Source organism: Caenorhabditis briggsae (genome assembly GCF_000004555.2).
Source record: "Caenorhabditis briggsae complete genome, chrII, whole genome shotgun sequence".
Lineage (NCBI taxonomy): Eukaryota > Metazoa > Nematoda > Chromadorea > Rhabditida > Rhabditidae > Caenorhabditis > Caenorhabditis briggsae.
In genome coordinates this window covers 4237276-4256612 of record NC_013486.2, presented here as the reverse complement: position 1 = coordinate 4256612, position 19337 = coordinate 4237276, and the positions used below count along the sequence as shown (strand labels likewise).

The 19337-nt window shown below is 35.1% G+C and overlaps 4 protein-coding genes across 4 annotated transcripts in view; 3 read left to right on the top strand and 1 right to left on the bottom strand.

Moving 5' to 3' along the window:
- Positions 1 to 331: 331 nt before the first annotated feature.
- Positions 332 to 11016, top strand: CBG00568 (the record flags this gene model as incomplete). Its single annotated transcript, XM_002630118.1, has 7 exons — positions 332 to 453; positions 499 to 556; positions 5882 to 5916; positions 6112 to 6499; positions 8833 to 8905; positions 9803 to 9862; positions 10235 to 11016. 7 exons carry the CDS (start codon positions 332 to 334, stop codon positions 11014 to 11016), a joined length of 1518 nt encoding a protein of 505 aa, XP_002630164.1.
- An 881-nt stretch (positions 11017 to 11897) lies between these two features.
- Positions 11898 to 13414, top strand: Cbr-iff-2 (the record flags this gene model as incomplete). Its single annotated transcript, XM_002630117.1, has 3 exons — positions 11898 to 12029; positions 12202 to 12354; positions 13211 to 13414. 3 exons carry the CDS (start codon positions 11898 to 11900, stop codon positions 13412 to 13414), a joined length of 489 nt encoding a protein of 162 aa, XP_002630163.1.
- A 2951-nt stretch (positions 13415 to 16365) lies between these two features.
- On the top strand, positions 16366 to 17570 carry CBG00565 (the record flags this gene model as incomplete). The annotated part of the gene is made up of 4 exons (XM_002630116.1): positions 16366 to 16464; positions 16534 to 16776; positions 17114 to 17356; positions 17406 to 17570. 4 exons carry the CDS (start codon positions 16366 to 16368, stop codon positions 17568 to 17570), a joined length of 750 nt encoding a protein of 249 aa, XP_002630162.1.
- Positions 17571 to 18323: 753 nt separating this feature from the next.
- Cbr-stc-1 overlaps positions 18324 to 19337 on the bottom strand; it is a gene marked incomplete at both ends in the record, with an annotated part of 4242 nt that continues 3228 nt past the window's right edge. Inside the window, one exon of the mRNA XM_045241967.1 lies at positions 18324 to 18519. Within this exon, the coding sequence (XP_045091635.1) occupies positions 18324 to 18519 (196 nt within the window). The remainder of the gene's footprint in view (positions 18520 to 19337) is intronic.

The following is a 19337-nucleotide window of genomic DNA, read 5'->3' as shown; positions in this document are numbered from 1 at the left end:
GTCAATTTCTTATCCTTTTTTTCAGTTTTCAACAAAGGAACAGGAGGATGAGTGGAATCGGGGCAAGCGAAAAAAAAACGAGAAGCCATTGTGAGAATAGAATAGAATGAGTTTTTTAATGTTTCATTTTAAGAGATGGAATATCAGTTAGCAAGATGAGAAATCTACGAAATCCTATCAGAAGTATCCCACCCAGGAGGTATGATTTTTTTTCTAAATTAAGTCTCACATTGACTCAATTTTAGAACCTTCGACGAAACGGAACATTCAACAAGAGAAAGAAGAAGACATTTATGAGAACCCATTTACGAACGATTAGAAAGACGATATAATGGAACAGTTTGTCAAAGGATTGCCATATCCGTACGAGGAAGCTTGCAAAGAAATCGTTCGACGTCGAAATTCTTACGAGTCAGCCGACAAGCTTGTTCGTCATGCAATTCATGCAGCATTGTGAGTTTCTAGAAACTTTTTCTATAAAAACTAGATCTTTTCCAGGCAACTTCTTCGAACTTATCACTTTGACCAACAGAATGGGATTCTTGTAAATTGCAAGGTGAGATAACTCATACTCTTTACATCAAAACTAAACTTCCATATTTTGAAAGATAAACTTATAATTGTCGTTGATCGAATTGTTTTTTCTAAGTTTTTTACTTTTTCTGTTTTCCTTTTCGATTTTTCACCCTTTTCTGATATTTCTTTTAATTCCTCAAATAAAATGAATGCTGTTTAGCAAAGCTAGCAAATCTTGAAGAAGCAGAACAGCGGGAAAGGAGGGGCCAGAGCGGGCTGTCTACAAGTGGGCAGACGCTGGACAGAAGCCGTCCTAAAGCTGGGCAGCGTTTGACCTATGAAATGCTAGAAGTTGGCTGGAGTTGGGACAAAGGCTACCCAGAGTTGGGGAATAAGTTGCCCACATTTACCGAGTTTCAGAAATCTCAAAATTCTCAAATCCAGAATTCAAGTGAAATCAGATTCGTATGATCTGAAAATTTGCATTTCTAGAATCTAGAATCTAGAATTCACTCCTCCCACTAAAAATAATTAATTGCTCATTCATATTATTATATGGGGACAGTTGTTTTTATTTTTTCTACAAATATATTATTCACATAAATTGCAAAAAAGGCTTCTATTTTTTTTTTCTTCTCATCATTACAAAAAAGACGGACCACCACCAGATGCACGTCGGGCTGCTGTTAGTGGTCTTCAGAAGCTTCAGAAGACATAAATTAATTGAAAAAAATACTCTTTTTTATTATATGGAGAGAGGGAAGGGACCAATGAAGATGATGAGGAAGAAAAGTAGATGAAAATGATGAGGAGAGCAGAAATTGGAAGAAAAAAAAACAACGTCATCTGATATGTATGAATTTTGTCACATGGGAAACGGAAAAAGACTAATTATTTTTAGGTGGTCCTTTTTTTTTGGCTGAAGAGGTCATCGATAGGGTTTCTTGGTGACTCACGTCTTCCGACGTCATCTGAAGTGGGTCACCCCACTTCAGAAAACAAATATATGACTTGGAAAAACACTTTTGGACCACCAAGAAACTGGAATTTCAGCGATTCTGAAATCTCAGATTCTGATTCTGAAATCTCAGATTCATTTTTTTCAATTCAATTTTTTTAAAAATTTGAAATTTCGAAAGTTTCTGAGATTCGGAGATTCTGAGATTCTGAGATTCTGAGATTCTGAGATTTTGAGATTCTGAGATTCTGAGATTCTGAAATGTTGAGATTCTGAGACTTTCAGGTTCTAAAATTCTGAAATTTCAAATCTTCAAGTTCACAAAACTTATAAATCCTGGAAAAAAGTTCAGAAAAATCTGAAAAGAAGTTTTCAAAGTTTTTTAGATTCTCAGAATTTGAAATTCCAGAGTCCTCGAAAACTCCAGAAACATAGATTTTCGTGAATTTTCCTATGAAAACTTCAAATTCGTCAGGTTGTGTCAAACAATTCAATGAACTCTTAAGAAAAATTATTCATTCGTCTAGAAATTTTATATCATGAGATTCTCCATTTACTGATTAGAAATCCCAGAAGTTATCAGTGCGTAAAGTGGAAAAAAAAATTATTAAAATTCATTGATGTTTCGATAAATGATATCATACTGGTACTGATCAAATGATTAGTAAGCATAGCCCAGATTTTGGTTGATTTGAGAAGTTAGGTCACCGGTTGAAAGGTTAGGGCACCAGTCGGAAGATCGTTGTGGACTAGTTTTCCAGTTAGACCTACAAGCCATATTTTTTACAGAAACGTTCCAGAAAGCTTCAAGTTTTTTTTCGAAATTTGCTACCTTTTGGACTTCCGACTGTCATTTTACAATCATGAGCTAGTTTTGGGTTGTTTCGAAAAGTTAGGCCACAGATGCAAAGTTTATGTTATCACCTGGGAATTATCTCATTTAAGACACAATCTCTGAGAAACTCGAAAACACCATGGCAATGGAAAAAAATCAAAATGGTCTTAGAGCTCTGGTATTGTATATGGTGGATATAGGGGCTATGGACCAGACTTCTACGACCATTTGATTTTTTCCATTACCATCGCCTGTTGACCCGATCTCAATTCTCTCAGAGAATGTGTCTTAAATAATAGGTCAGAACTACTTCGAACCACAGCTGTAGTTCTGTGTAGTTCTACAACAGATGCATCCAATCTTTGCTCATACATTGGCAGAAATGGGTCAATAATAATAAAGAATACCCCATCGATTGATATACTTTTGTTTTGGCACTTTGGCTTTGCATAAATTTTAAGTACATCAAAAACGCATTACTTTTTTACCAACCTAACAGTTTGTTCATCAAAACGTAGATCAAGCTGAAACGCTGCAAGTTTATTCGGAAAAATTATGTTCGGAAAAGTATTTTTAGAGTCTTGAGCACTGAAAAAAGGAAAAAAGGAAGATAACAAAGTTTGGCCTAGAAAAAACTAGGCCAAGGGAAGGGGGGTTCCAAGAATCGAGCTAGCCCTGAAAATCTAGCAGATCTCTTTTATACACCCAGAACCCCATAATTTTAGGCTCGGTACGCATTAAAAAAGAGTTTCTGCTCCAATTAAACAATTAAAAATTGTACAGCACATAAAACTACAGTAATCCTTTGACACATGCACACCTCGTAAAACACATCAAGGGAACCAATAAAAATGACAACTACAGTAAGCTGCAAGAGAATAAAAACAGGATATAGGAAATCAGAATCTCAAAATTTCAGAATCTCAGAAACTCGGAATCTTAAAGTCCGGAAACCCTAAATCCTGGGATTCTGGATTTCTGTAATCCTAGCATTCTTTAAATTTTGAAAACCTTGAAAATCTAAAACTACTATTGCTCACCTTTCCGTGGTCGCGAGTTCCTTGGATACTTGACCGATTGGCTTTGTTTCAGCATTTTCAGCAGAAGTTGATTTTTTGGATTTTCTGAAACTTCAAAAATTCAAAAATCTCAAATTTCTGAAACGGAAAAAAAGGAGATAGAATTTTTTCTTAAATAGTCAAAAATCTTGGATCTCAAATGACGTTTTTGAAAAGCGAAAGTTGATGAATAATTTGTGAAAAATGTTTCAAAATCTCTCAAAAAATCTGAAAAAAATCTAGAAGACGTTGGAGAAATTTCGCGATCTCGCTTCAAAAAAATTCAGATTGCGTGATGGTTATCAAGAAGAAGTTGAAAAAAAACGTATCAGAATAAGTTAGGTGAACTTCTTTTTTTGGAGCACAAATGGCGAGAAAAAAGTAGAAGACGTGGAAAACGGAGAAAAAAGAAGACGTCAGATGAGAAGAAAAAAAACGAGAGGCATGTGTGGAATATTTGATGGAAAAGCACAAGTTTTTAGAGGAATTTTTGGTTATTTGGGAATGAAAATATGTGTATACATAGTTTGGGAAAAAATCAGGAAGCGAATTTTTTGGAGATTTTGAATTTTTTAGAATCTGAGATTTTGAGATTATGAGATTCAGACATTCTGAGAATCTGAATCTCAAAGATCCTGATATTCTCAGGTTCTGATATTCTGAAACTCTGAGATTCTGAGATTTTGAGATTCTGAGATTTTGAGAATCCGAAATTCTGAGGTTCCGTGATTCTGAGATTTTGAGAATCCGAAATTCTGAGGTTCCGTGATTCTGAGATTTTGAAATTCTGAGATTCTGAGATTCTGAGATTCTGAGATTCTGAGATTCTGAGATTCTGAGATTCTGAGATTCTGAGATTCTGAAATTCTGAGATTCTGAGATTCTGAGATTCTGAGATTCTGAGATTCTAGACTCCGAGTTTCTGATATTTTAGGATTTTGCAGTTTAATGACATTCAAGTTTCCAAATTCTCAGAACTTTTGAATTTAAAAATTCAAATTTAAAACTGCTCAAAATTTCAGAATCCAACTATTGTGAAACTAGCATTTCAGATTTCGAAACTCTATAATTTTCAGATTCTCAAATTGTGAAAAATTAAGATTCTAAAAATATTAATCTCATTTTTTCAAATCTCTGATTTTCCGAGATTCCGAATCCCAATAATAGAGAAAAAAAACTATTTTAAATTTTATTTGGAAAAATTGATTATTTCAAAAAGCCAATTCTAAGAGTTCGGAAAGTATTTTTTTTCCATTTCAAAACTAAAATTTAGGAGCTAGTCTCCAATTAGCCAAAACTCTGATGCTCCTTCATTTGTATAACAGTATTGTTCCCAAAAAAGAAAATGAAGACGTTGACCTCGAAAATGTTTAATGGTCCTTCCATTCTATTTTTCGGTTTCTTTTCCAGATGTTTCATGGGTCTTAGAGATGCATTTTTGAACGGATATTTTATGGATTTTTTGGAATTTTATGAGAGCACATCTTTGGGCATTTTAAGACTTTCATTCAACTGAAAGTCATTCAAAATTCTAGATTTTTCCTAGAAATATGGGCGCTCTAATTTTCAGATATTTCAGCTCGAAGGGTTTTTGAACAAATGAAAAAAGATTTCTGATCCTTTATTTACAATAAGAACAATGATACCCTCCAGAGATTTGATTCTTCTATTGTCTCTGTAAATATTAAGCAACTATACGAAAAACTGGAAAACCATTATGAAGTTTTAAATGTTTTCAGAGTTTATAGATACAGTTTCTGTACTGGCTAGACTAAGAAAAAGAAAAACAGAGTTCTGATGTTGCAGAGATTCAAGATCGTATGTTTCTGATCAGCGAAATCATACAATTCAGTTTTCATGACGATTTCATCAAAATTCTAGGATGTTTCCGGCTTTTGAAAGGATTTTAAAAAAATAAATTTCAGCGTTAATTGAGTATAAATTTTTCTAATTTCATAGACAATCTAAAATTAGTTCAGTGGAGGAAATTTCAAAAAAATTTCAAGAAAAACAGAAAAATGAGGAACTGAAAAATGAGATGAATAGGACTCCATATGGATTAGGGACGTAAACTAATTCTTCTTTTTTTGAGTATTAATACTATTCATTATCTTTCAGACGAAATGGAAAATCTGCGTCACAGGGATTGAGAATATGATCTACTTGAAATTACCGTAAACACTCTAATAGAAGGCCACAGAAACCATTAACTTTAAAACTATATATCTAAGTTTCTGTGAAAGATATCAAGAACTAGTTAATTAATTTGTTTAGTTAAGTGACGAAATCTGTAACACAAAAACAAAAATATTTTGTCAGTTGATCACTTTTAGATATCATTCGCAGGGAATAAGATATATCGTCTCAAAGTTGAAAGTTTCAGTGGAACTCTGTTAGAGTGTTTACAGCACCTAGATTTTATAATTTCTTATGAAATTTAAGATCTTGATTTGAGCTCAAAGAAGTTTTTCAAAAAAAAAGATTTTTTAAAATGATTAATCTAGAAATTTCTAGATGAAAGAAGGAAATATATTTCCTTCTGAACCCATGTGAGTTCACTGCGGTACATAGACTACCGACTCAGGAAATGAAAAATATTCTACAGGAAATGACAGCAGTTTTTTTGAACTCTTCAACCTTTTTTTCTGAGAATTTTGGAAGTTTTTTGCACTTCCTTGGGGTTTTAGGTCAAAAAACTTTTAGGTTTTTTGAAATTTCAGAGATCATGATTTTAAGTATTTTAGAAGTCTGACATTTTGGGATCAGAATCTGAAGGTTGTAGAATCTTGGAATCTCAGAATCTCAGAATCTCAGAATCTCAGAATCTCAGGATCTCAGAATCTTAGAATCTTAGAATCTCAAAATCTCAAAACCTCAGAATCTCAGGATCTCAGAAACTCAGAAACTCAGAATCTCAGAAACTCAGAATCTCGAAATCTCAGAATCTCAGAATCTCAGAATCTCAGAACTTTAGAAACTCAGAATCTCAAAATCTCAGAATCTCAGAATCTCAGAACCTTAGAATCTCAGAATCTCAGAATCTCCGAATCTCAGAAACTTTCGAAATTTCAAATTTTTAAAAAAATTGAATTGAAAAAAATGAACCAGAAGCATGTTTTTCCATTTGCTCCGGTGTTCCTTTGATTAGTTTTTTTCCGATTTTTTCAATTCTTTTCTCTGAGATTTGCTTTTTTTGATGACATGTTAAGGAATGTGGTGTTCTCATTTATATATCGTTGAATTTCGAGAGTAAAGATTAAGCACCATAGGTTGGAAAATATGAGATTTTGAGTTCAAAGTTCCAAAGTTCAAAAAGTATGTCTTGCATTCTTAAAGGCTGAAATTTCAACAGTGATGTGATTTAATATTAATAATGTAAAGTTTTGAAAATTTCCTAATTTTTCACATTTTCGACTCTAAAACTGAAACTTTTAATTTCCAATTATTTTGAATTTGTAATTTTTAGTTGCCTGAAAATGTCAAAAAATCTCAAAAACCTGAAAAACTAAAAAAACATCTGAAAGTATTCGAAAATTTCGAATATTTCTAATTCTTAGAAAGTTATCGGTTTTAAAAAGCTAGTATATGTGCTTCAGAATTTCCGATTTGAAAGCAATATTCGAACAACAAAAACCGAAATTCTCAAAATTGCTGTTTTGACTTTGTTCCTTTTTTCAGAAGTCAGAAAACAAAATTAGAAAATCAGAAAATTCAAGAATAGGAACAAAAAGTTCTAGAATTTAGAAATTCTGAAATTTTGATATTCTAAACTTTGGCAAATTTAATTATAGGATTCATCTTCATTGTTTTTCAAATCTCAAGAATCGGGAATTCAATCAAAAATTAAAACAAAAACCACTTTTGTGTTTTTCTTCAAAAAAGAAGTAAAAAATGACACAATTCAAGCGGAAAACCAAAAAGAAAAACTTTCGTCTCAAAAACATTTAAAAATTTGTCATCAGAGTGAAAAGTGAAAAAAATATACGGATATGTCAAAAAAAAGTTCTCTTTTTTTCGGAAGAGCTTTTAGTCTAAAAATTGAGAAAAAAGCGAGATGACGACAGAGGAGAAAAGTGGTTTTGTTATTCTATTTTTGACATAAACAGGACAGAAGAAAAACTAAGAAAAGCGAAGAAAGGAACAAGGAGGAGCGAGGAACAAAAATGAGTGGACTATTTGTCGAGGATCCTTTGGGAGAGAGAAAAATCTTCATTGGTCATAATTTAGGCGATCGGAAAAAAATAACAACTGTCAACTTCGAACTGAATTATCTCAATTCCTGTGAAAGATATCAAAAATTTGTCAATTGATAAAATGTTGGTGATATTATCAAAAATATTTTATCAGTTGACAGATTTTTTATCATTCTTATAGGAACCGAGATAATAGAGTTAAAAGTTAAAAGTTAGGGAATCTTTCTACTACTGTTTACGGACCCTACACTTGGACTTTGAGCTAAATTATCTCGATTCATGTGAAAGATATCAAACAACTGTCAACTGATAGAATATTTATCATGATATCACCAACATTTTATCAGTTGACAACTTTTTGATATCTTTCACAGAAATGGATATTAGTGACTCCGAATGTCTCCTCTCTTCCTTTCTTAATAGCACTCGGCCGCCGTTAGTCCGCCATTCGGTCACCCAGTTTGAACTATGAAATGGGATACTGTCAGAGAGTTCTGGAAATTGGGTTCAGGTTTATTTTTATTCCGAATTCTCAAAAAACCGGATTCGGTTTATAGAAAAATATTTCTAGGCATACAGTACCCCGAACAAAAATTTATCACATTTAGACTTTTTAAGAGATTAGAATGACCGACCAAACTTTCAACTCTGAGCCAATTTATCTATGTTCCTGGAAAAGATATCAAAAAGTAGTTAACTAACAACATTTTTGTAATATTCTGATAAACATTTTAACAGTTGAGCACTTTTCGATATCTTACACAAAAAATGAGATGTATAGGCTCAAAATAGACGGTTTGGGGAGACATTCCATTGAAGCGTTTACGGTAGTCAACTTTGGAGTCTAACCCAAGTACTCCAGAATTGTTCGATTTGTCTGGAAATTTCAGAGTATACTCAACAAAATTAGATTTTCATTTTTGTAATTGACAACTTTTTAATAAGTTTTTTTTCGGTTTTTGAGATATGTGCATTTAAAGATGGAAGTCGCTACAGTGCAAAAGGAGAGGAGGATACAGTATTTTTAAAGGAGCACATCTCAGAAACCAAGATAGTTACAAGAAGTTGTTCATCACAAAAATGAAGTTCTACTCTTGTTTAGTATATTCTGAAATTTTCAGACAAATTGAAAAATGCTGAATCACTTTTATAGGATTCCAAAATTGACCATTTTAAATTTTTCAGTAGAAAATAGTCAATTGTAGAGTCTTGAAAAAGTGCTCCAAAAATGTTTTTAATTCTCTATTTTTATACTGGACAACTTTTTTCTAGTTTTTTTGGTTTTTGAGACATGCGCCTTTGAAGATTGAAGCCGCTACAATACAAGAGGAAAAGAGGGGAGAGGGTAAGGTATTTTTGAAGGCGAACATCTCGAAAACCAAAAAAGTTACCACAAAGTTATCAACAACAAAAGTGAAGCTCTATCTTCGTTCAGTACACACTGAAACTTTCAGAGAGATCATGAAAATGTGAACTACTATTGTAGGATTCCAAAATTGGCTATTTTTGACTGAAAATCGTCAAAATATCATTTGACGGCGAACACTGTGATGATGATGAGTGAAGGGGGATCTCTCATGCTTATATTTTCATTCATCTTTTTTGTTTTTAGTTGTTTTTAGTTTTTTACATGTATGCATAGGATTTCAGAGGTCAGAGTTTATTTGAGATGAGAGGCAAACTTGTTTTTGGTATAGGAATGTATGAAGAAAAATAAAATTTTTTTGCAGAAAAGAGAATAAGAGATCAAAAACTTTTAGCAGTAAAAAATTTTTTGGGCTTTCGAGCAGGAGTTTTGCAGATGAATTTGAACTTGAAATCTGAAATTCTGACAAACTAAAAAGCTTAGAAGGAGTTCAACTTTGATGTTTGAAATTCCAAGATTCTGACTAACTTTTAAGCGAAAAAAGTTTTTCAGACATATCAATAATTGGTTCATAATTGGTGACCATTAGAAAAAAGAACACCTGCAAATTAGAGAGAAAAAATTGAGAATTTGATAAACAAATTTGGTCAAGAATCGCAGAGTTTCAGACATTCAGAATCTGAGAATCAGGAATTTCAGAATTTTAGAATTTCAGAATATTTGGGTTTCAGAATCTCAGAATTTCCAGATTATAAAAATTTCAGAACCTCAGAATATTTGAATCTTAGAATCTCAGAACATCAAAATCTCAGAATCTCAGAATTTCAAAATTTCAAAATTTCAAAATATCAAAATTTCATAATTTCCGAATTTCAGAAATTGGAAATTCAGAAAATGGAAATTCAGAAATTCAGAAAGTCGGAAGTTCAGAAAATGGTAATTCAGAATTTTAGGATTTGGTATTTTAAAGTTTCAGGCATTCTGAATCTGAAAGTATCATGATTTTCATAAAATCGACTCCGGTAGATTGTAAAGAATCTCAGAAAATGTTTTCCAACTCAAAAAAAAAGACTAAAATAAGTTTTATTTTGTGACGAAGAAGGATTCTTCTTCGTCAGAAGACGTTGAAAAAGAATCTCAGGAAATGAAATTTTCTGTTCTATTGCCCCTCGATATTCTAGATTCTTCTGTGTCCTATAGGCTTCCTTATTTTGGTTTTTAGAAAAATTGAATTTGAAGAATCGGATCCTTTTGGTTGGATAAACAATCAGAAATCGGAATATTTTGTATTGGATTTCAGATTTTCAGAATCTCAGAAATCAGAATCTCAGAATCTCAGAATCTCAGAATCTCAGAATCTCAGAATCTCAGAATCTCAGAATCTCAGAATCTCAGAATCTCAGAATCTCAGAATCTCAGAATCTCAGAATCTCAGAATCTCAGAATCTCAGAATCTCAGAATCTCAGAATCTCGAATCTCAGAATCTCAGAATCTCAGAATCTCAGAATCTCAGAATCTCAGAATCTCAGAATCTCAGAATCTCAGAATCTCAGAATCTAAAAATCTAAAAACCTACAAATCTGAGAATCTCAGAATCGCAGAATCTCAAAATTTCAGAACTTCAGAGTTTCAGAATTTCAGAATCTCCGAATCTCAGCATCTCAGAATCTCAGAATCTCAGAATCTCAGAATCTCAGAATCTCAGAATCTCAGAATCTCAGAATCTAAAAATCTAAAAACCTACAAATCTGAGAATCTCAGAATCGAAGAATCTCAAAATTTCAGAACTTCAGAGTTTCAGAATTTCAGAATCTCAGAATCTAAAAATCTAAAAACCTATAAATCTGAGAATCTCAGAATCGCAGAATCTCAAAATTTCAGAACTTCAGAGTTTCAGAATTTCAGAATCTCAGAAGCTCAGAATCTCAGAATCTCAGAATCTCAGAATCTCAGAATCTCAGAATCTCAGAATCTCAGAATCTCAGAATCTCAGAATCTCAGAATCTCAGAATCTCAGAATCTCAGAATCTCAGAATTCCAGAATCCCAATATCCCAAAATCTACGAACTTCCGAATCTCCAAATCTTAGAATATCGGAATCGGAGAATATGATAATTTCAGAATGTCAGAACTTCAGAATTTCGGATTTCCTGAATTCCAGAGTCCCAATATCCCGAAACCTATAAATTTCCAAACTTCTTAATTTCAGATTTTTCATTTTTCTGTTTCCATATTTTAAGAATTTCAAAACTTCAGAATCCCAATATTCCGAATTCTTTAAATTCCAGAAGTTGTGGATTTCAGATTTTTAATCATTCCAAATCCAGTTTTTGAGGATCTCAGATCTTCAGGATCTCAGAATCTCAGAATCTTCAAAACCTTGTAATTCCTGGCTATTTTTTCCCGAAAAAAACCGCCTAACCCCTCTCTCTTCCCCTTATCTTATCTCTCTCTCTCTCACTGTACACTAATAAACCTCCGGTTGTCCGCCCGTCGTCCGTCGACCATACACTACTCCATGTTGTCATTTTATTTGCATCTACCCCCCTCAAAACTGCAAACGTCCTTCTCTGCGTCTCTTCTTGCCCCTCGATCCCTAACCACCCGCCAGCCAGCAAAAGCGCCCCATCGGCGGCCACGCGGTCCGCGGAATTCGCTGAGTAGCGACTCAACCATTGTAAAGCGATACACAGCGAAATGGTGTATTTACGTAAGAAGACCGAACTGTTTAGGCAACTTTTGAAAGTCTTTTTTTCGCTTCTTTCTTTACCTTTTTGGGTGATTTTATGGGAATTAAGCCTGAGCAATTTTTGTACGCTAGAGTACTGTACATGGTACTGTAGGATCCCAAAATAAAAAATTATCGATTGATCGGAATTATCATCATCTATTTTTTTCTCTATTTCTTGTAGAACTTTCTGGAAACATTACTCAAATTTTCAAATTTTCTAGGGTACCAACTGAGACAGAATGTCCGACGATCATCACGACGACGACGAGCACTTCCACACCGGAGACTCTGGCGCTGCCGCCACTTTCCCAAAGCAATGCTCGGCTCTTCGTAAGAACGAGCACGTCATGATCAAGGGACGTCCATGCAAGGTTCGTAAAAATTTTAAGTTTTTATAAAAGTTAAATGTGCAATGACTGACTTGGATAAGTTTCGGCTGAAACGTCACACTTGATGCCAACTTTTAAGAATTTGCTGAGCACATTTAAGTTCCAGAAGAATCTGAAATTCTTTCTGAATTGTTCTACATCTTTTGTGTTGCAGATCGTCGAAATGTCGACCTCCAAGACCGGAAAGCACGGTCACGCTAAGGTCCACTTGGTCGCCATCGACATCTTCACCGGAAAGAAGCTTGAAGATATCTGCCCATCCACCCACAACATGGATGTTCCAGTCGTCAAGCGTCGTGAGTACTTGGTGAGTTTCTAGGTTCGATTTGGTGAGAAAAATCAATTCTCTAGCTTGACAGGGAGCCGAGATATGATCCTGTAAAATCAGGAAAAGTAGATGATCTAGCTGTCTCTAAGGCTTCAAAGGTCCGTATCTAGCTGTCCGTAATTAGCTAGCAAGCTCATGAACTGCGCATCATGCATCTTATGATCTACCAAGCTTCAAAAAACTAAATCCTTAGCTTGCCTGGGAGCCGAGATATGGAACTTTTAACTTTTTGGAATCTCAAGCTATCGACTCCATGGCAAGCTAGACAAATGCTCTATGAAGAGCTCATGCATCAAAAACCCAATTTTCTAGATATGCTCCTTTAAAGTTTGGAGTTTCTAGCTTATCTTTGAAGCAAGATACGCATCTTTGAAAACTGTAAAACCTGTAACTGAAGGTCTCCAAACTGTCAAGTTTGAGCTCAATTATCTCAATTCCTATGCAAGATATCAAAAATTAGTCAACTGATAAAATGTTTGTCATAATATTAAAAGTATTTTATCAGTTTATTACATTTTGATACCTTTCACAGGAGCCGAGATAATTGAGCTCAAAGTTAAAAGTGTGGGGACCCTTTTATACCAGTTTCTGCGGTAACTTCAATATCTCGCCTCCCAGACAAGCTAGAAAAACTATTCCTACAGTACTACCTATTCAGATACCAGGTCTTCCGAGAGCTGAGATACAGCGGTCGTTTGATACTCAGCGATTTTGTCTCAGCTTCAAACGCATGTATCTTGACTCTCGGATAACCTAGAAATTTGTTTTTTTGTTAACAAATAGTCTATTTTTTATTCATCATCACTAATTTTTCAATAACGGATTTTTTTCCCAGTTGATGTCCATCGAAGACGGATTCTTCTCCCTCATGGACCCAGAAACCTGTGATCAAAAGGACGACCTCCGAGTTCCAGACAACGAGATCGGACAACAAATCCGTGATGCTCTTGAGAAGGACGAGGGATCCGTTCTCGTTCAAGTCGTCTCCGCCATCGGTGAGGAGGCTGCTCTCGGATGGAAGGTCAGCACCAAGGAATAAATGATTTCCTCGATTTCTGATCCGAATCCCCCGCTCCTACTCCCAGCTCATCAACAACATCCAACAACCCCAAAACTTTCACTATATGTGGCCTAGGAGTTTTCTAGGTCATCATCAAGTGCTCGTGTTACATCCTTTTTCTTGTTTTTCAAGTTATTTTTTTTCTTTCAAAATTCTTTTGACTATTTTTTGCTCTTTTTTTGGCTTTTCTGAGAATTTTTTGACAAGTTTTCAGAAATCATGAAAAAATAATAAATTATCAGAAAGTTTTGAATTACATTCTTCATATATTAAAAAGCTCTTCCTCCACCTCCACATGAATTCACTGATACTTTTTTTTCTTTTGATTTTTTTTCTTGTTTTGAATGTCCTAATCGATAATTACCACGATCCGTAGGTAACTTGTTTAAATATATGAATGACACCCCCTCAAATCATCCCCCTTTTTGATTCTATGAATGAAGTTGCACGGAGATTTTTGATAATAGCGATGACTTTTGGAGTACTGTAGATTTTGATGAAGAAGAGAATAGAAACTCAAGATTCTTTGAAGTTGATTCCCAGTCTGGAGTAATAATATAGTGGCCTAGAAACCGAATTAAGTAACTATAAGTTCTTAGATTTCCTTGAGGTTCATAGGGTCGATCAATAAATTGTGAGTTATCGTGAAACCTGTAATAGAAGGGCCCCTAATTTTTAACTTTGATCACATTGTTCTCCTTTCCTGTATGAGATATCAAAAAGTAGTCAACTAAAAATTGTTTATCACAAAAACAGAAGTGTTTTCTTTGTTGTCAAGGTTTTGGTATATTTTATAAGAACCGAGATATATGAGCTGACAGTATGAAGCCCTTGTATTATAAGTAGCTCAGTTCATGGAAAATCTTGAAAACAACGAAAAAGACAATTACTTATGTAGATTCTAGTTTCTAAGTTTTGGGGATCTGGAAAAATCTTTTTAGGATAAACGGGGCGATAACTTTTATATTGGAAACTTAAACTTGAAAGAAGGTAAGTTACAAGCAGTGTGTCTTTTCGAAAAAAAAAATTTCTCGAGAAATGCCTTTTTCGAGGAATTTTCGACAAAAATTTCTCGAAAAAAATTTTTCGAGGAATGGATTCCTCGAAATTTCTCGAGAAACGACCCTTTCGTCTCCGCCCTCTCCCCCCTTTGCCTGCGCCTCTCTCTCTGTGTGTGCGCCTCCAAATGAGGGCGCGCGCTCACGGCTCCATAACTTCAGAAGAGAGATAGAGCCTTTTGATCTTCAGGATACGTACTGTCCCAGAATCCTGAAAACGTCCCGAGCCACTAAAACTTCCATTCATCATAACTTGGTTCATTTTCATGCTAGAGAGTTTATCTTACTACCATTCGAACGCTCTCTTCAAGCTTAACACAATGAAATCCACTTCAGCACATAAAGTAGGCGGGTTTTAAAATGATTATTTTGACAAAAGTATATCAAAAATCAACAGAAAAATTTTGAAGTTTTCGGTCTCTGGATCGGCGGGTCGGGCCGGGCCGGGAAAATTTTTCTTCTCTGAGGGGCTTATATGAATTGAAATCACAGAAAATTATATATTTTTGTATCCTCAACCTAGGGGACTCTATTACAGATTGCACGGTAGCTCAACTCACAACGCGTTGAAACGTTCATCCCTTTCTTCTACCATAGACTGAATCGCAGCTTCATTTTCCGGCTGATCTGCTTGCCTGGCAATATCTATGGCTTTGGTATAATCACTATCTGATATCGGGCTCCCGACGGTCAATCCATATTTTTCTTGCAGTCTGGAAAACTTTTTTTTCGAAAATTTTAGGTATATTTGAATTACCCATACCTTCTTCTGTAACTTTTTGTAAATTCGTTTTGATTGTAGTGAAACACAAAAAGCTTCTGTAAATCCGTCATTTCCGACAACTAGATTCCTCCCATTGGTCCAACCAAGTGAATGTGGAATCTGTAATTTTCGACTAATATTTCAGTTTAGAATATTTTTTTGCTCTTGACACTTCTAAAGGATCCAGTGAATTCCTTGATTTTTCGAAACGCTTCCATTTCTCTCAAATTCAATGGAAGGTCTCCGATTGCCATTAGAATCAAATTATCTTCAATTGAAACAAATCGTGGGCGAAATTTTTTGGTGACAGCTGTTTTTGGAGAAGAGTAGAATAGAATAAAGGATATCAGGAGGCATTCTGGTAGACATTCAATAATTCCCCGATTCCAAAAACTCCAGAGAGCCAGGAAACAGAAAAATATGGAAAACTTGAGTTTCCGCATTTTCGAATGATGGTCTTATGGCTTTGGTAAAAAGAGGGGACGAGTTTTTCTCTTTGTTTCTCTAAAGACTCTTCTGGTGTCTTTGTTCTTTTTCATTAGTGATCCATAACCTTCGAGAAGAAGATTTGAATTTTTTGACAGGTAATGTGTAAAATTTGATGCCACATGGAATTCTACAGAAAGCCATTCTGGAAATTCTGATATTCGAAATTGAAAAGAATTACTGTAGGAGGAAAATATTCGAAAATAAAAAAGATTACTGTAGGGAAAAGTATTCAAAAATCGGAAGGACTACTGTAGGGCAAGAATATTCGAAGACGGGAAGAGTTGATGCAGGTGAAAAATATTGAAAAACCAACTGGTTTACTGTAAAGGGGTAGGTTCAACCTAGATATTATGCTTGTCTGAGAAAAAAAAGGTAAGAGAGTATTTTTTGCAGTCTGAATACGGTAGCGATATCGAAGCGGAGAGCCTAAATAGCAGTGAAGACGCAGACACTTTTTCTCTGCGTCTCAACCTTTTTTTTCTCAGACAAGCATAATAGTACAATTTTGAATACACTCTTAAAAATCCACGTTTTTGAGATTTCGCTTCTAAAAACCCATACTATCTTTTTCCAAAGTTTCCTCATTCCTAACTCCTCGAGAAATCTGGTTGAATAGAAAAATGACAACAGGATGTATGAAGGCGAATTCGCAACGTGTGATCATAACGAAATCAGGCGCAGTGACAACGAGACGAGTCGACGATCACAGTCCGTTTTCGGTGGGTTTTCAGCGTCTACCGTAACCCAAATTTGCTCATTTGAATACTTCCAATCTTCAAAAATTTCAGCTCGCCTATAACTCTGTGAACCATTATCTGGGTGAGAAGTCAAATAATCCACAAAGAATGACATTCACTTGTGGACAATCCCAAAATGGCAAGCGTTTTGTCTCGTTGAGTATGAATGAAGTTTCAACGGAGACTGCACTGGATCTTGGAGATTCGAGAAACTTCGAAGCGGCATTTGATATGGCCGAGAATAGGAAATCACTACATGAAGCGTGTGAAAAAGCAAAGAGGTTTTATATGGAGGTGGGGTTTTGAAATTGGGAGATTTCGAATATTGAGAGGAGACTATTAGAAGCCCACCCAAACCGTCAACTTTGAGCCTATATATCTCGGCTCTTTTAAAAGATATCAAAATTTTGTCAACTGATAAAATGTTTATCACAAAAATATTTTGTTAGTTGACCACTTTTTGATATCTTTCACAGGACTCGAGATAATTTGGCTCAAAGTTGGGTAGGTTTCTACTAGAGAGCGCAGACAGTCAGAGTGTCTCATTGTCTGCACTCTCTTACTCTATCGCCACCTATACTTCGGAAGCGTCTATCTCTTGCCCCAAAAAATTCGTAATTCAATTTTCCAGCACATCCTCTACCGTAACCCATTTCCTCCAAAAAACAAATTCTCCATTATTATTGAAAAATCCAAAAAAGTAAAAAAAGACAACCCAAAGAAGAAATCCAACGAGGATTCTCTGCACACCGCTCGGACGACGTCATCAGCGTTGTCACTTTTGGAAGGGACAATGTCCCTAACGTCGATGTCTTCGCATAGCCAATTGTCTGCAACCACACCGTCGCATCCCATCAATTTGAAGACTCCGAAGGTTTCTTGCATCGATAATTCCGGAAGCGCTCATTTATTGATTTTTCCAGAAGCGCTCCACTGGCTTCCGTAACCAACCGCCCGACTCCCAGGTGGTCCATAAGAACAAAGCAGTCAAATCTCCACCAAAGACTGCTACGCCACCACCACCAGCGAAGCCAAAAGGAGCCACTGACGAGCATCGCCTAATGAACACCTTCAATACAACTGAATAAAATGACTTGAATTTTCTTGAATTTCTTAAAGAAAAAATGAATAAATTATGTTTTTGAATAGGGGTTTGACATTGAAATTGCACGGGAAAGAAAGATTTGGGAAAGGAAAGAGAAATTATCACAGTAAATAGGAAATGCCTAGTACAACTAGAGAGCACTTGAAAAGAGGAGGATTAGAGAGAAGAAGAATGCACTAAGAATAAAAAGCTAAAATGATATGCAGTTGGTTTTAGGGGTAAAAATAGGATTGTTTGTTGTTTTTTTTTTTCCAAGTTTTGGGCGATGTTACCTCCAAATGTTATTATTTTGGTACAAAACATCGGGATCCTACAACGACAACTACCGTAACCTAAAAATATTTTTTATTTTCAGAATTCATTTTCTCGATTTTGACTGCTTTTCAGGCAATTTTTCACCTTCAAAAATCATAATTTTCCGACTTTTTTGGGCAAAAATGACAGAAATTTCGACGAAAATCAGTAAAAAAGAGAAAAACAAAATGGAAAACATTAACTTTTAGGTTACGGTAGTTATCGTTTCGAGGCCTTTGATCACAGCTACAGCTCGACTTTTTTGTACCAGAATAATGCTGACCGTGTCTTTCTGATGGCCTAGCTCTCTATTTTTTTTCCGATTTTCTGGGCCACCAAAAACCAATTACAATACAAAAAGGATCCCGTAAATACAAATACAAATTGACATGAAAAAAAAGAAAGGAACATGATAAAGCGATGAAAAAAAAAATAATCAAAATTATAGCTCTGTTGCAGCTGCTCGATCTTGCTCATTCTCCTTCTGTTGCTCCGTGAAAAAGTGTCGTTTCCTTCGTTTCGCTGGAAGTTCCATCGCTGCCACTTGAAGTGGCCAACCGCCACCGATCACTCCCGCTTGGACAGAAGCCCCAGTCACCACGGCGAGCTCTGGGTCCACACCGTAGTTGGCGGATTTCCTGAAAATCGAAATTTCGATCTGTGTGTCCGGATGTCCTCAGAAGAAGAATCAGCCTTATCGGCTGGCTGGGAGCCGAAATATGCCCTTTTTGAGAAATAGTAGAAAAAAACTCACTTGAAAAATCGGCCAACGATTTTTCTCACTGCTGGAACTTGAGTCGATCCTCCAACCAGTACGATTTCATCGACATCGGCGGTGTCCAGGCTGGAAAATTGCAGTTTTTTGAAATTTGGAAAAAAAAATTTTCGAAAAAAATTAAACTAAAAAATCAGAGCTAAAATTTGGAACGACGACTACAGTAACCTAAACATATGCTTCTTTTCAGAGTTTATGTCTATATCCAGGATTACAGTAGATTCTGAAAACCCATGATTACTGTAAACTTCGGTATTCCTGGATTACTGTAGGTTTTGGAAATCCATGATTACTGTAAATTTTGGAAATCTAGGATTACTGTATATTTCGGGAAAAAATCTTGATTTTTGTGTTTTCTTTTTCTTTTTCTAGTTTTTAAATTGAGTTTTTTTTTTGAAATATTAAGTGCAAATTCTCGATTTTTCTTATTAAAGGTGGTGTACGGTGAAATTTTTTATTGCATCAAAATGTGCAGAAATGCATGTAGATTGACATAAAAATAAAGAAAAAAAATCAAAAAAAATTCCTTCGGCGAGAAAAACGCATCGAAAAATACGCTGAAAGCCCTTAGGGACGAGGTTTTTCTAGGCCGCCCGGTGAGTGAAAGCGCGCGAATTCAAACTTTTACAATTTTTTCGCTCGTTTTTACTGTTTTTTCAAAATTTCCGATGTAACTGGAAG